The sequence below is a fragment of the Scedosporium apiospermum genome (genome assembly GCF_000732125.1).
Source record: "Scedosporium apiospermum strain IHEM 14462 chromosome Unknown SEQ_SAPIO_0100, whole genome shotgun sequence".
In the NCBI taxonomy this organism is placed as follows: Eukaryota; Fungi; Ascomycota; class Sordariomycetes; order Microascales; family Microascaceae; genus Scedosporium; species Scedosporium apiospermum.
This window is the reverse complement of record NW_015971801.1, coordinates 342,113-355,310: the sequence shown is the minus strand read 5'-3', so window position 1 is coordinate 355,310 and position 13,198 is coordinate 342,113. Positions and strand designations below refer to the sequence as shown.

General features: G+C 52.3%; 2 protein-coding genes and 1 pseudogene across 2 annotated transcripts; 2 read left to right on the top strand and 1 right to left on the bottom strand.

Moving 5' to 3' along the window:
* Nucleotides 1-378: 378 nt before the first annotated feature.
* SAPIO_CDS6153 (Uncharacterized protein) lies at nucleotides 379-2,077 on the top strand (the record flags this gene model as incomplete). Its single annotated transcript, XM_016788332.1, has 2 exons — nucleotides 379-561; nucleotides 620-2,077. The coding sequence occupies 2 exons, from the start codon at nucleotides 379-381 to the stop codon at nucleotides 2,075-2,077; spliced, it is 1,641 nt and encodes a 546-aa protein (XP_016642089.1).
* Nucleotides 2,078-2,190: 113 nt separating this feature from the next.
* On the bottom strand, nucleotides 2,191-4,708 carry SAPIO_CDS6152 (annotated as a pseudogene; the record flags this gene model as incomplete).
* Nucleotides 4,709-5,168: 460 nt separating this feature from the next.
* On the top strand, nucleotides 5,169-11,558 carry SAPIO_CDS6151 (uncharacterized protein; the record flags this gene model as incomplete). The annotated part of the gene is made up of 10 exons (XM_016788331.1): nucleotides 5,169-6,816; nucleotides 6,886-8,119; nucleotides 8,293-8,631; nucleotides 8,889-8,940; nucleotides 9,008-9,124; nucleotides 10,041-10,610; nucleotides 10,678-10,884; nucleotides 10,955-11,060; nucleotides 11,293-11,395; nucleotides 11,462-11,558. 10 exons carry the CDS (start codon nucleotides 5,169-5,171, stop codon nucleotides 11,556-11,558), a joined length of 4,473 nt encoding a protein of 1,490 aa, XP_016642088.1.
* Between the last annotated feature and the right edge of the window lie 1,640 nt (nucleotides 11,559-13,198).

Below are 13,198 nucleotides of genomic sequence, written 5' to 3'. Positions count from 1 at the left end.
AATGCGACCGTGACTTTTCGTTGTCATGCCTCGACGGACTGGTTGGATCGTCCATTCTCCAACTTCCGATGCTGTCTCTGTCTTCGTGAGTTTCCTTTTTCCTTCGTTTTCCCGCCATTCCGGGATGTCGAGCTTCACTTCACGGCGACACTTTATAGGAGAGATTTTCAAGATAGTTGAAGTGTTTTTGCAGTGCAGCCAGTTGATTCGTTGTTTCAGCGTCCGTAGGGCGTTCGATGACATCGGCCCCACCAACATCCCACGATCTATCTTATATCTGTGAACGAGACATTCAACCTCCCCCTCATTATTATTCCGGATTTTATCTTCTTCCTACTACAATTCCACAAGTCTCCATCATAAACCAGACCCTCAGCAATGTCAGCTAAAATCACGACTCAGTTCGGCGAAGCAGTGCCGCCAGCCCCTCGCCATTCGGTGACCGTCCACATGGGTAGTGGGTGGGACACCGTCGAGAAATACGGCGCCGACTCAGCCTCTGTAGTTCCTCACTTCAAGAATGCGTACCCTCGCATGAAACCCCATCGAGATATTGCCCATGTGAGCTCGATATCATAAAACCCACCATCCAGAGGACTCTAGCTCATATGCCGTCTAGCTTGCCGAGGCAGTACTTGAGCGAGTTAGAATTGCCGATGCGGGATGCTTCTTGTTCTCATCGCTCCAATCGGCCAAGGAATGCGTCGAGTACTCCACTTCCAATAGGCGCGATAATGGTGCCGACAAACGACCCGTGTCACCGGAACAGATCGCGATCCGGGCCTTCTTTGCAAAGGATCTCTTCTATGCCGTCATCTTCCCTCTCAATCAACGCTCGGTCGTCGCTGGGTTCTGGAGCACTCCTGGTGCGGGCGTCTCATCTCGGTTTGCAGAAGCCAATCTCGGCCGTTTACACCAACTCAAGGAAGTGCCCGTGACCGAGGAAGTGGCTTCCAGGCCGAGCTTTGATGGCTCATTTCACCGCGTGTTGCGGGAGAGGATCGTTTCATACCTCCAACGAGCGCCGCTGGACCCTCTTCAGCAGCCGCGGCCCTCTGTCGAAGACGTATATTTCTACCCGACCGGCATGGCCTCTATCTATAAGCCCCACACTTACATGCTCAAATGCTACCCGGGCACCAGTGTGCTTTTCGGAATGGCGTTTATGAATACTGTCACGGCGTTCGAAGAGTTCGGTCCCGGATACAAGTTCTTCGGCCTTGGATCCGAAGAGGATCTCAACGATCTGGAAGCGTTTCTCCAAGAGGAACGGAATCAGGGCCGCAAGGTCCAAGCCATCTGGGCTGAATTCCCAGCAAACCCACTTCTCGTGACACCTAATATCACGAAGCTTCGCGAACTGGCGGATAAGCATGACGTGGTACTTGGGATTGACGACACCATCGGAAGCTGGGCCAATATCGATATTACAGCCATGGCTGATATCCTCGTCACCTCGATGACCAAATCTTTCAACGGCTACGCGGACGTCATCGCAGGCAGCGCAATCCTCAACCCTGCCTCCCCGAAATACCGCGAGCTTAAAACTCTTTTCGATCGATACTATGTTCCGGAGCTCTACATTGACGACGCGGAGGCGATCGAGCGGAACAGCCGCGATTACCTCTCTCGCACGGCGAAGCTGAATACGAATGCAAGCACCCTCGTACAATATCTTCGTTCCTGCGCGGAAGACCCCGAGAGCGCTGTTCATAGTGTTCACTATCCCTCCGTTAATCCTTCGGGAATATACTACAAGCGCTTTATGCGTCCCGCGACGGCCGAATTCACTTCGGGGTACGGCTGCCTCTTCAGTGTTGAGCTAGATGACATGGCTGCGACGCAAGCTTTCTATGATAATTTAAACGTTCATAAAGGCGTTCATTTGGGTGCCCCCTTTACCCTCGCATTCGCATACACCATGTGCACCTACAAGAAAAGGTTGTCCTGGGCTGCAAAGTATGGCTTGAGGCCGACCCAGATCAGGATTGCCGCTGGGCTTGAGGATACAGAGACGCTCCTGGAGGATTTCAAGATCGCGGTAGAGGCAGCCAACAAGTGTAAAAGAGCAGAGTAAGCGGTGGGATGCATGGAACGAGAGGCAGTGGGGTGACGGTTCCCTTGGCACTGTTTTATTCTAGCTCCAATAGCAAGATCAATATTACTCCCGCACCAACCTGTCAAGTCCTGTCACTTCCAGTCAACGTAGGGACTCCCCGAGTCGGCAGAGTGTTTTGCCAGAGCTGGCTTTGCACCCATTTTTCAAAGAGCCTATTTGCTTTACGGAGATTCACGTTAGTTGCTGCCATGGGGACTTCCTTGCTAGTACAATACTTACTACGAACGTCCGACAACACGAGATGAGTGAACCCATTGGGACATTTGCCAATTCGGACACGGCCGTCCTCTTGCACATTAACCACCCATGTGAGAGACCTGAAATTGGTACCGGAACCTCTGGTGCCAGTGAAGTCCGAGGCGACTAGAAGGAAGGGGAATCATAAGTTAAGTCTAATGGAGCATCTGGACTTTCTCTCTACTTACGTTTCTGGCTTATGACGGTTCTCCCGTCATGGCTTGTGATGATAAGACGGTACGATCTGTCGGTCACGTTCTGAACTATGATGATGTCGGCCTCCGTCATAGCGACTTCTTCTGTATGTACGCCTCCGGTCTGTCTATATCATTTGAATAGCGGTCAGCAATGGCAAACTTAACCTGGTCTCCAGAGTCAAGTTGGATCCTACAGCTTCATGACTACAACCTCATTGGGCCTTGGCAGCCGCATGAAGATGATAGAGAGTTCAACACGCATTTGCTGGACTTTCTTGCTGAAGCCCTGGGCAGCTGGCAAGCTTTGTTAGCCCCGCTATATCTGCGCTGGCAGCTCAGAATCTTTACCTGACGGTGTTGAAAATGTGATCGTGACTTTTCCATTGGGTAGATCAGATCCTACTCCATCTTCGCCGGCACTCGTGCAGTGAATGCTTGGAAAAGTGACGCTGGCCTCTCCATTGCGGTATTCCAATTTTGAGTTGAATTTCACTGGAAATCAATTTTAGTCGAGTCGTCAAGTTACTCGCTCCTCTTCCGGATACCCACATCGGAGAGTCGTCTTAACAACATCTTCGTCCAGATCCATCGCAACGCCGGTTCTACTACCTCCGTAGTAGATGACGATTTCCGCAAAGTCTTCCGGCCGGAGAAGGGACAACTTCTTGTCGGCCGCGTTAAGAAAGCCTTCTAGATTTCCCGCAACATAGTGCGTTATCTGAATGTCGTCAATGTCGGATCGGCTGTAAGTGCGACCCATCGTGGAAATTGACACGGTTTGCACGAAAGGCGAATTTGCAGAGACGTCGCTACAGGGCCATTTCCACTGGTTAACGTTGGATTGATGATTCTTGCAAATCGATGGAATACAGACCCAAGAAGATTTAGAAGACGAGCTTCTTGCTCGCCTGCGGTATTCGCAGTTACGAATGCAAGCGTCGTGCCCATGCCTTGCCTTAGCCAGCGCCTTGCCCAGGAATTGGAGAGTTTCTGGATAAAGAGCTCGTCGAAATTCAGCATATCTCTTTGCTGTCAGAATCCGCGTATCATTCTCGGGATTAAAATCAACCCACATGTAGGAGATAGCTTCTTGATGACCACCGACACATTTCTGCCAGTATCTCTATCGGAAACTTTATATATCATCCATGATAGCTCTTGCCCAACGAGTCTGATGGCGAAGCTGAGCGGAGTGACTATGAAGACTTGTCAATCTTTCGTCGATGCTCAATGCTGAGGTGCATGAACTAACGGCCAAAGGAGTTAAGTCTCTCCGTATGCGATGTTAATGACCAATCTGTTACGGATGGACATCCGCAGGAAAAGAGCTCCACATCGGGTGTTGCATCGCTCTGCGCCCGAGTGCTATTTTTATTTCTTTTGTCCCAGCTGAAGTTCAGCAACGCATGCTCACAGAGCAGCTCCTCTCCGTTACTTGTGGCTAGGTATAATTCGAAGAAAGAGCGCATTAGGGGAGGATCTCTGACAACCTGGCTCTCTCCGGCCGTGGCTACGACGTGTTGAGGGGTATCGGCCACGTAGTCTTGAATCTCTCTCAGAAGCTGTACCGCGGTTGTTAGTGTGCCTTCAACCCGGCCGATCTGCATGCTATGGTGCCGCGTCAGTCTCGCAAAACGACTTGGAGAATCGCAATGGAACCTTACTTATTCACCACTCCAAGGAAAACGTTAATGCTATTGATGTGAACCATAAGCTGGCTCCTTAGCATCGCCAAGTCGCCGCCCTCAGTCGTCCAGCTGACTTTCTTGATATCCGTCACCAGCTTCTTGCTCCATCTTTTAAAAACCGGAGCTTCCGGGTCCGTCGCATCTTTCACCTTCGCATACTTTTGCACAATCTTCTCCAGATGAGACAGGGTGGCATGGCAGTTGTCAAGCATTGCCTTGAAAACGGCGCTACCTTCTTGGCCATCACCAAGCGGGGATGTCAGTACAGAATCGGTCCCCACAGCAGCGTTCAATCGTTCGCTGATACTGCTCTTCTGCAAGGCAGACAGAGCTGTACTTAGAGAATACAGCTGGTTCTCGACCTCTCGAAACTCGGCGGGGGCTGATTTTCGACCACTTGTGAATGCCCTGCCCAGCTTGAAGGCTAGCTTGCCCAGCAGCAACGCTTCTCCTATCGGAGATGCCATGGTAAATGGGGGAAATCCACTTGACACCGAGAAAAAGGCGGTACCTTTTCGCGGTCGTGTCGGCTGCGTCCCTACACCTACAGACATATATGAGTTTCTTGTCGGAATGAGATCCTGCTGCGCCACCCTCAATCGGTGTCTGCCTGCCTACATGGGATACCGCGCAGCAGAATGGACACGGGAGTCGGGGACCGCCTCAAAGAGTGGAAAAAAGCAATTCGCCGACAGCAGCAGTATGGGATACAATTGGTTCGAGATGTTCCCGTGACTTATGAGGCCTTCCAAGCCCTAGTCCGCCTCGTCGTTCGCGCCCCTGGCAGGCAACCCCAGTGGTCCGCCCGGCAAAAAGAAAACCGTTTCTCAAGACGCAGAACTTCTGAGCGAACTCTGTCAGATCTAGAACCGTTCTACTCTTCTTCATTTTCAACAAGTTTACTACGCCTCACTTTGACCAAGCAACATGACTTGGGGCCCGGCCCGCCAGCCCGGCATATTCTGGGACCCTAGGGAACGCCCACCCCCGCATCACCCCCATGCAGAGTTTCTCAGTTCTGATCCATGGCGTCAGCAAGAATGGAGCCCACAGCGGCCCCGAATTGAACCCGAGAGCCCCTGGTACCAGGTGGACGAGACTATTGGGGTCTCTCTCGAAAATGCGCCCGCCCCGAGCGACGGATTCCTGCCGCCCGTCTCTGTCTCGGTGAACGCGAGCATCACCCACGACACGGCCAAGGTCACAGTCACTCAAGAGTTCATGAACAGTACTCACAGCCTCATCCCAAAGGCCAGATACACGTTTCCATTGCCGCCTGGTAGTAGCGTTGTCGACTTTTCTTGCCGCATTGGCAGGGATAGACTTCTGAGAGGAAAGGTAAAACCCAAAGCTGCGGCGAGAGAGACCTTTCAAGAGGCTGTTAGGCAAAACCAGGCAGCGGGGCTACTGGACCAGAATTCTCCAGAACTCTTCACGACGACGCTCGGGAATCTTCCCGCCGATATCCCAATCAAGGCTACGCTGTCGTTCATTGTGCTTCTCAAACACAGTCTCAAACGAGACAGCAGTGGGACCCATATGACTTTTGTACTTCCAACGTACATTGCTCCTCGGTACGGGACGGCCCCTAGTGTGATCGACCACTTGTTAAACCGAAGCGCGAGTCTAGCTACCCTGTCGTTCTCTGTAGACATCTTGGCTGCGAGTGGTATTCTCGCACTGACGTGTCCTTCGCATACGAGCTCTGATATCCAGATTGGCGTCGCAAGACACCGGCGCTGGAACGATTTCGTCGCCAATCGCGTAACGCCAGACTTCAGGTACGCCACCGTGAGGCTTCCAGACGATACAACCTGCCTAGATCGCGATTTTACATTGGATATCTGCATAACATCTGCGGAGGTTCCAGAGAGGCCATTTGCATGCCTAGAGAAGCACCCAGAGTTTCCCGGCCAGTCAGCTCTGATGCTGACAATTCCGCCAAAATATCTACTTGGGCCCTCCGGAGAGTATCCCGGCGGCGAGATTGTCTTCGTAGCAGACAGGTCCGGGTCCATGCGGGACAAAATCGACGCTCTCAAAAAGGCGATGGAGTTCTTCCTCGCAGCACTCCCGCCCGGCTCCAGTTTCAACATCTGCAGTTTTGGGACTTACTTTACGCGACTCTGGTCGCATTCCCAGCCTTATAACGCGGCCAACTGCCAAGCTGCCGAAGCACATGTCATGACTCAATTTCGAGCCGATATGGGCGAGACGAAGATTCTCGGCGCGCTGAAGCAGGTGGTGGCGAGCCGAGGTGGCTTTGGGAACACTGATGTGATTGTCCTTACGGATGGCCAGATCTGGGACCTGCAGGAGACTATCGAGTTTGTAAAGCAGACTAGGAAGGACACCGCTGGCCAAGTCCGGTTCTTTTCACTTGGCATAGGAAATGCCGTCTCGCACGAGTTGGTGGAAGGCATCGCCAAGGCTGGTGGAGGATACGCCGAGGTGATCCAGACGGCGAGTCGGGGTGGCTGGGAAGGTAGAATGCTGGCTATTCTTGAGGCGGCAAAGGAACCCCATGCTTTTCCAAGGTGGATTGGGATTAACTGGGTTGACGAAAATGATGAAGGTACGTCGCAATACGCTTCAAGCTGCCCCATAAACACACGTCACAAACCTTTTGACATCTGCTCCGCAGCGCATATGCTTGATGACACGAGCAACGAGACTTTCCAGTCACCTCTTGACATATCCATGCTCAGTCCCTTCATGAGAAACCGGGTCCTTGTACTACTCAACCACCACCGTGAATCTGCCGTCCCTCGAGCGGTATGGATCAACTGCAGCCGACCCGGAATGGACGAAGAATCCGTAGAAGTTCCCGTTACCGTTGCCGAAACGCCAGATACCATCATCCATAAATTTGCGGCGCGAGCTCTCCTAGGTGATCTAGAGCGTGGCGAGAGTTACATCCACACAAGGCCTAACGCGCCAGGTAGAGACTCCGCCGAGGAAAGGGAGCTGGTAAGGCGTGAGGGAGAGAAGCTCGGCTGCAAGTGGTCGCTGGTGTCGAAGTGGACTAGCTTCGTTGCGGTAGAGGAAGCCGTGGATGAGGATCCGATAGACGAAGACTCGCTCATGGATGGAGATCCAGTGGGAGGACGTGGCGCCATTGGAGAAGGCAGGAGATTGAATCTTCTGCGTCCGAGAGGAGACCGGAATGTCACCCGGCGAATAGAGGGGCATGCTGAACAGATTGAGTCCGATGACGAGACCAGAGACGCATCTGGTGACGAACCTGATACAGGCTCTGATCGAAATGGGCGCCACCGAGGAGATGACAGTAACGACTCGGACGACGACCAAGGGGGAGGCCCATGTCACGGAAATGCTGGCAAGAGGGATGCTGGTCCTGAGTCGCGAGGTGACCATGACGGATCATACCGAGAGAAGAGGTCACATTCTCGCTCGGAGCCTGAGGTGGGCAGTCAACAGGGGTCATCACAGAGCATGGGTGGAAGAAACCTTGGAGGTGCCGTCGCACACGGAGCGAGCATTATCGGTCCCGCAACGACAACAAATTTTGGAAACCCTGTGCGGCATCGCGCTCTAGGCGTCGACGACATCTTCTTCGATACGAAAATATCATTCCTCAGCTCCGCCAAGCTCCGAAGCAAGCCCAAGCCGTCAACCTTTGAGCAATTTTCGAATGACCAAAAGTCTTTCTCGGACAAGAGGATTCCCATAAACAGCTTGTCTCCCGTACACGATCCGTTCGACACATTCGGCATGGACGACGTGGATGAGACGGGCAAAAAAACTTCCACAGACAAAGAGTTTTCTAAGCGCAAGAAGCTCAAGCGTTTCTCGTACGACGCGAACGACGCGAGGGGAACTGGCCGTACGGAAACGCTAAGAGAGTCACTCAAAAGGTAAGTTAAGAACGAAGGAACGCTGTATCTACCATCCGAACGAACGCAGCTTGGAACTACCATGAGAGCTCCTTCGGGCCGTGGATCAATTGCATGGTCCGAAGTGGCCGATCTCACTTGCAGAGGCAGCAAACCTTGATTTATACATATATATGAGGCTAACGAGATCTAAGATCTGCCGTCAACACGGAGCTCAGCACCGCCTCGGCGATCACGGCCCCAAGGAACAACCTTCCGGCTGCATCTGCCATTCACTTCGCAGACCCCGTAATCAACACGGATCTGATTGAGCGAGGGAAGCGCGAACTTATCAGACTCCTCCTGCCATTGCAAGATCTCCTCTCCGGCAAGTTCTACAAAGAAACCCCATGGAGAAGGGAGGTGACGATGGAGAGCGTTCTGGGCAAAGCCTGCGAGTCTTTTGCTCTTGCCTCAATGTTGGAGTACCGCAAAATAATCCCTGGATTCCCTTCGAAGAATCCCGGGACTCAGGATGCAATCTCGAGAACAGTGTTGGTGGTTTCCCTCCTCACTCTCCATTTCCCGTCTTGTCGGGACTTGTGGACGCCGATGGATCAGAAAGCGCGACATTTTCTCAGCTCGAACCTCCGATACGATGACCTGGAGCAAATGGAAGAGTTCGCCACTCCTCACCTAGCGAAGGTGACGTTTCACCTCCGTCCTCATTCACATGCAGTTCTACCGCCCGAGGACGCGGATACAGCATGGGCTCCCGGGTGTGACATACCAATTCTGTTACCAAATTCAGGAACCAGCTCCTCCTCAACGGCGACACGGACCCCGGGGTCAAGGCCACCGTGGTCACTTCGACCACCGCGGACCGAACCCCCCAACATGGCAAATCAGGAGAGAACATCCCCTTCCCAGCCGCATTGTAACGCCAATTTGTGGGCCGAGTCTATCCCGGCCGCACCAGCACATGTCCTCAACCCCACAACACCTCTACGAAAGGGAACAACGAGCCAACCGCTTCCCCATGATGGCGTAGGTTCTGAGAGTGTTCCGGCTTCATCAAGTGACGGAGAAGTATACTCTAAGAAACCCAAAACCACAGCAAATCTGCCGCGTTTTAAGTGGAGATCAGCCAGTGACAGGAACGCGGATAAGAAGGCAGTTACTCCAGCCGCATCAGGGCTCACAAACCCGGATTCGAAAGTAGTCAAACGGACACCGCCTTCTTCCGATATCCAGGTTACATCCGTCAGTGAGCACGAGAATTTAATAAAGAGGATTGCTGCCGAGAGAGAAGCGCGTAGTGTTCTTGGTGGGGAAGAGGCCGAGATCCCCGAAGATCTCTAGCGAGCGCATTTGCCTTGGTCTTAAACTGGAGCGGGTTTCCTTCTACTTTTGTGCTTTGTTCTCTTTCCTATACAACTTGAATGCTAGGATCCGTCGTCGTTGCCCGCTATAATTGGGCTTAGATCGGGCTCTGGTGGAGATTATATAAATTATGATAATCAGCACGCTTAGCTGGAGTAATATTAAGCGGTAGAATTAATAGAAACCAAAAACCAAACTGTCACTTCCACCATCAATGACTGGCCCATTGTTGCGGCTTGGAGGACGTGCCTTCTATAAGCGCACATGATAAAGGATTGGGGAACGGAGGCCCTCATTTTCATCTTCATTCCTTCAACCTACCCACGACCCAGCCAAAATTTACCTGTCGACCTCTCAACGAGAAAAGAAAATGGCTTCCGCTTGCCTATCTACACATTCCGGTCACCTTTTGACGCAAGGAATCACCATCCCAGGGCGAGAAGACGAAAGCCCGACCCGCCAGCAGTCTTTGTCTCCATAGACCGTCGCTCACAGGGAACCCTGCCAGGAACCCCCCGAACTGCTCAGCCGGTCGAATGGTCCCGGGAGCAGTGTTATAGGGTGTCTAACGCGGCCGCAGATGGCAGCGGAACTCGCGAGTGCTGAGGAAGATCTCGTCGCCGCGGCCGCGCAGCATTTCTCATCCAACTGCGGTGCTTCGGTCTTGGGGTTTCAGTTCCCGCCTGACTCCTCCCTCCTATGGGTGAAATACTCGCTAGATGGGGATAATATGAGAGCTCAAGCCAGGACGCAGGCGTTTGCCTTCCACCAGCTAGCCCGGGAGGGCATAGGCCGGGACAAGAGGGTTCGAGTTCCGGAAATCTACCAGGTCTTCGAAAGCGAAATAGCCGAGGCCGGCCACCCTCATCGCTACGTGTTCATAGTTATGGAGTACATCCCCGGTATCTCCGTCAGGGATGCTCTCTATGAGCACGGGGAACACCATTCCAGACTATATAAGGTCGCCGATGCGCTGGCAGCCCTTGTTGACCTGCCCCCTCCACCGGACGCTCGGCCGGGCCCGGTTGGGGGAGGCCTAATAAGGAATTTTACCTTTGCTAAAGAGTACGAAGAACATGAATCCGACGCACCGCGAGAATTCCTAGACCTTAAAGACCTCGAGGACTACGTCAATAAGGCAAACGTTGTTGTACGTGCTACCCGTACCCGTGCCCGTGCCCGAGAACAGTATAGTGCTAACCACCCACCCTATGCAGGTAAATTCCGGCCTTGTTGCAGATTTTATGTCCGAGGGCCTCTCTCTATGCTACTGCGACCCAAACCTTCAAAACTTCCTCATCTTACCTGGCAGCGCGTATGCGGACGACATCTACGTCATCGACTTTGAGCACACTAGCTGGCTGCCGCGCTGCTTCCTCTCCTTTGAGCTCCAGAAGCAGGCATTGTTCGACTTGGACGAGCGCGTATGGGATGCGTCGCGACACTTGGCGCCAAGTCATAATAATGTCGTAGCTGTTTGGGCCCTCAACCTAGCTCGATCTAAAGGCCGAGAGATTGAACGATTGCCTTGTCGAGGAATCGAGCATCGAGATTCTCGTGAGAGAGAAACGGCACCGAGAGCTAACTCGGAGGAGGAGAGGTGAATGACTTTTTTTTTTTTCGGATTCGGGAGTTGGTCTTTGGGGATGAAAGTCGACAAGACAGGGGGGCCCTACTATTTGCTTTGCCTCTCGACCGGAGTGGCCGTTTCGGGGTTGATTTGCTTTCTTTCTTTAGCCCGAGCGTCTAGGTAATGGAGCTAAAGCCATTTACATCGCGCCCCAGGAAGCTCTAGTCATCTGGTAAGAAGAACTAAGTTCCAAGTTCTACAGATCGACAAAACAGCCTAGCAGGGGTGGAAATAGCGCCGGAGCTTACCAAAGTGAAGGTGGATATCCAAGCAAGCCGCATTGGTAGCATTGATGCGGGTGGCCGGTACGGCAATTTTGTGCCCTTGCGTTGGAATCTCCTTCGGCATTGATGTTATCTTCACAATCCTAGACGCCCGACACACAAAGAAGTCAAATCATTGGTTTTCGGCGGCAAGGATTTCGGCGGACTACTTTTCGAGCAGATGGACATAACCAAGCCGTTGTGAATGCTGGAATTCGAGCTGAATTTGTGGCCAAAAGTCGGAACGAAGTTAGCAATTCGAAGCAGCGAAAGATGCCCCTTGCGGTGATTCTTGGGCAAGATGGCCCGCTACAGTGCATGGATAACTCGATTTGTGGATTTGGCGCATGATATTACAATCCAATATCTCGCCCTGTGCATCTTCTATGTCACTTGTTTCCGTCCCATTCTGGCAATGCCATGATATTACGGAGCTTTGCCTGGTACAATCGTCTGTTCTGAGCTTTTCGGAGACTCGAAAGTTCTACAGCCTCGATAGCCGCTGAAGATTCAGCTCTGGCTTGGCATGCATGCCAGCACAGCCAGCCCTTGGCGATCCTTCTTTTAAAGTACTTTTAAGCCTCCAGCCTGCTCATGAAAGTTTGACACCTGCATTTTCTGATGTCTGTCTTCAAACCCCCAACTCGATATCTAACGTCCATCGCCCATTGACTGCCCGAATTCAAAGTCACAGATATATTGTACCAGCTGTGCAGGAATGATCGCTCTCAATTACTCCAGGGTGATCTTAGTGGTCGCGGTAGCGCCCTTCAAACTTCTCTTCAGGGCGTGTAGATTCGTCTTCAGTATCCTCAAGTCTCTCTTTGGTAGACTCCGCTCTCTCTTTCACTCTCTCAAGGATCACGTCCATGCTGTCCAGAACGGTCCTGAAAATCCCAAGCCGCTTTTCAAGAGATCTCGCACATCTGCATCTCTCTGCTGTCTCTTTCACCTGATTCCCGTCTTGGTAACTCTTGCCCTCGTTGCGCTGAATCTTCTCCGCTTCTTCATTGGTCGCGAACTCGACGGTCCTACAGGACAGGACGGCATCAAACTAGGAGTTTTGCAGATAGCAGCCAAGGTGCATGAGCTCTTCATCATCGCCAGCTTAGGGATCGTTATCTTTGATGTGGTACGGTATGAGTTGGTCTCCGGCGCCGGCCTTCCTTTAGGACTCGTCGGTGTTGGCTTTTCCTTCAGCTCTCCAAGGTACCGTATCCTCCCTCAATATTGCCACCTCTAAAACGATGGACCTAACCTCAAATCATTTTGCAGCTTTTTTATCACGTCGGATTTCTGGGCTGGCGTTTTTTCCGATCATCCTTCTTCACTCCGAAAGACAGGTTTCATCACTCTCGTCGCCATCTCAGGGCTTATAGCTCTTTTTTCCGGCCCGGCGAGTGCCGTCTTGATGATTCCGAGAGAATTAGAGTGGAAGGCCGGTAGATCAGACCTGTGGCTTAAAGGTAGGTTAATTCATCTTCAATCTACCGTGACTGGGCCACTCACATAACGTTGTAGGCACCAAAGATCAGATCTGGCCGTCAAGCCTTGACAAGGCTCCGCCGTCATACTATGATGATCTTTTCAACAAAAGTTGCCTCACATCAAACTTGTGGAGCATTCGTGACAATTACCAGAAATGGTTAAGCAGTGCAAGCTCGGCCGTCCCATCTTTGGATGTCAAGGAATCAACAGTCGGAATGGGGTACGCCCGAAGAGTATACGTCCGAACCCCATTTGGCGAAACCTATATCGGCGGCATCCTGAAAGGGGCCACATGGGTCTCCACGGCTCATGACTCCGTGGGTTTACTCCAGGCCAGTACCTATCTTAGTTGGTCCA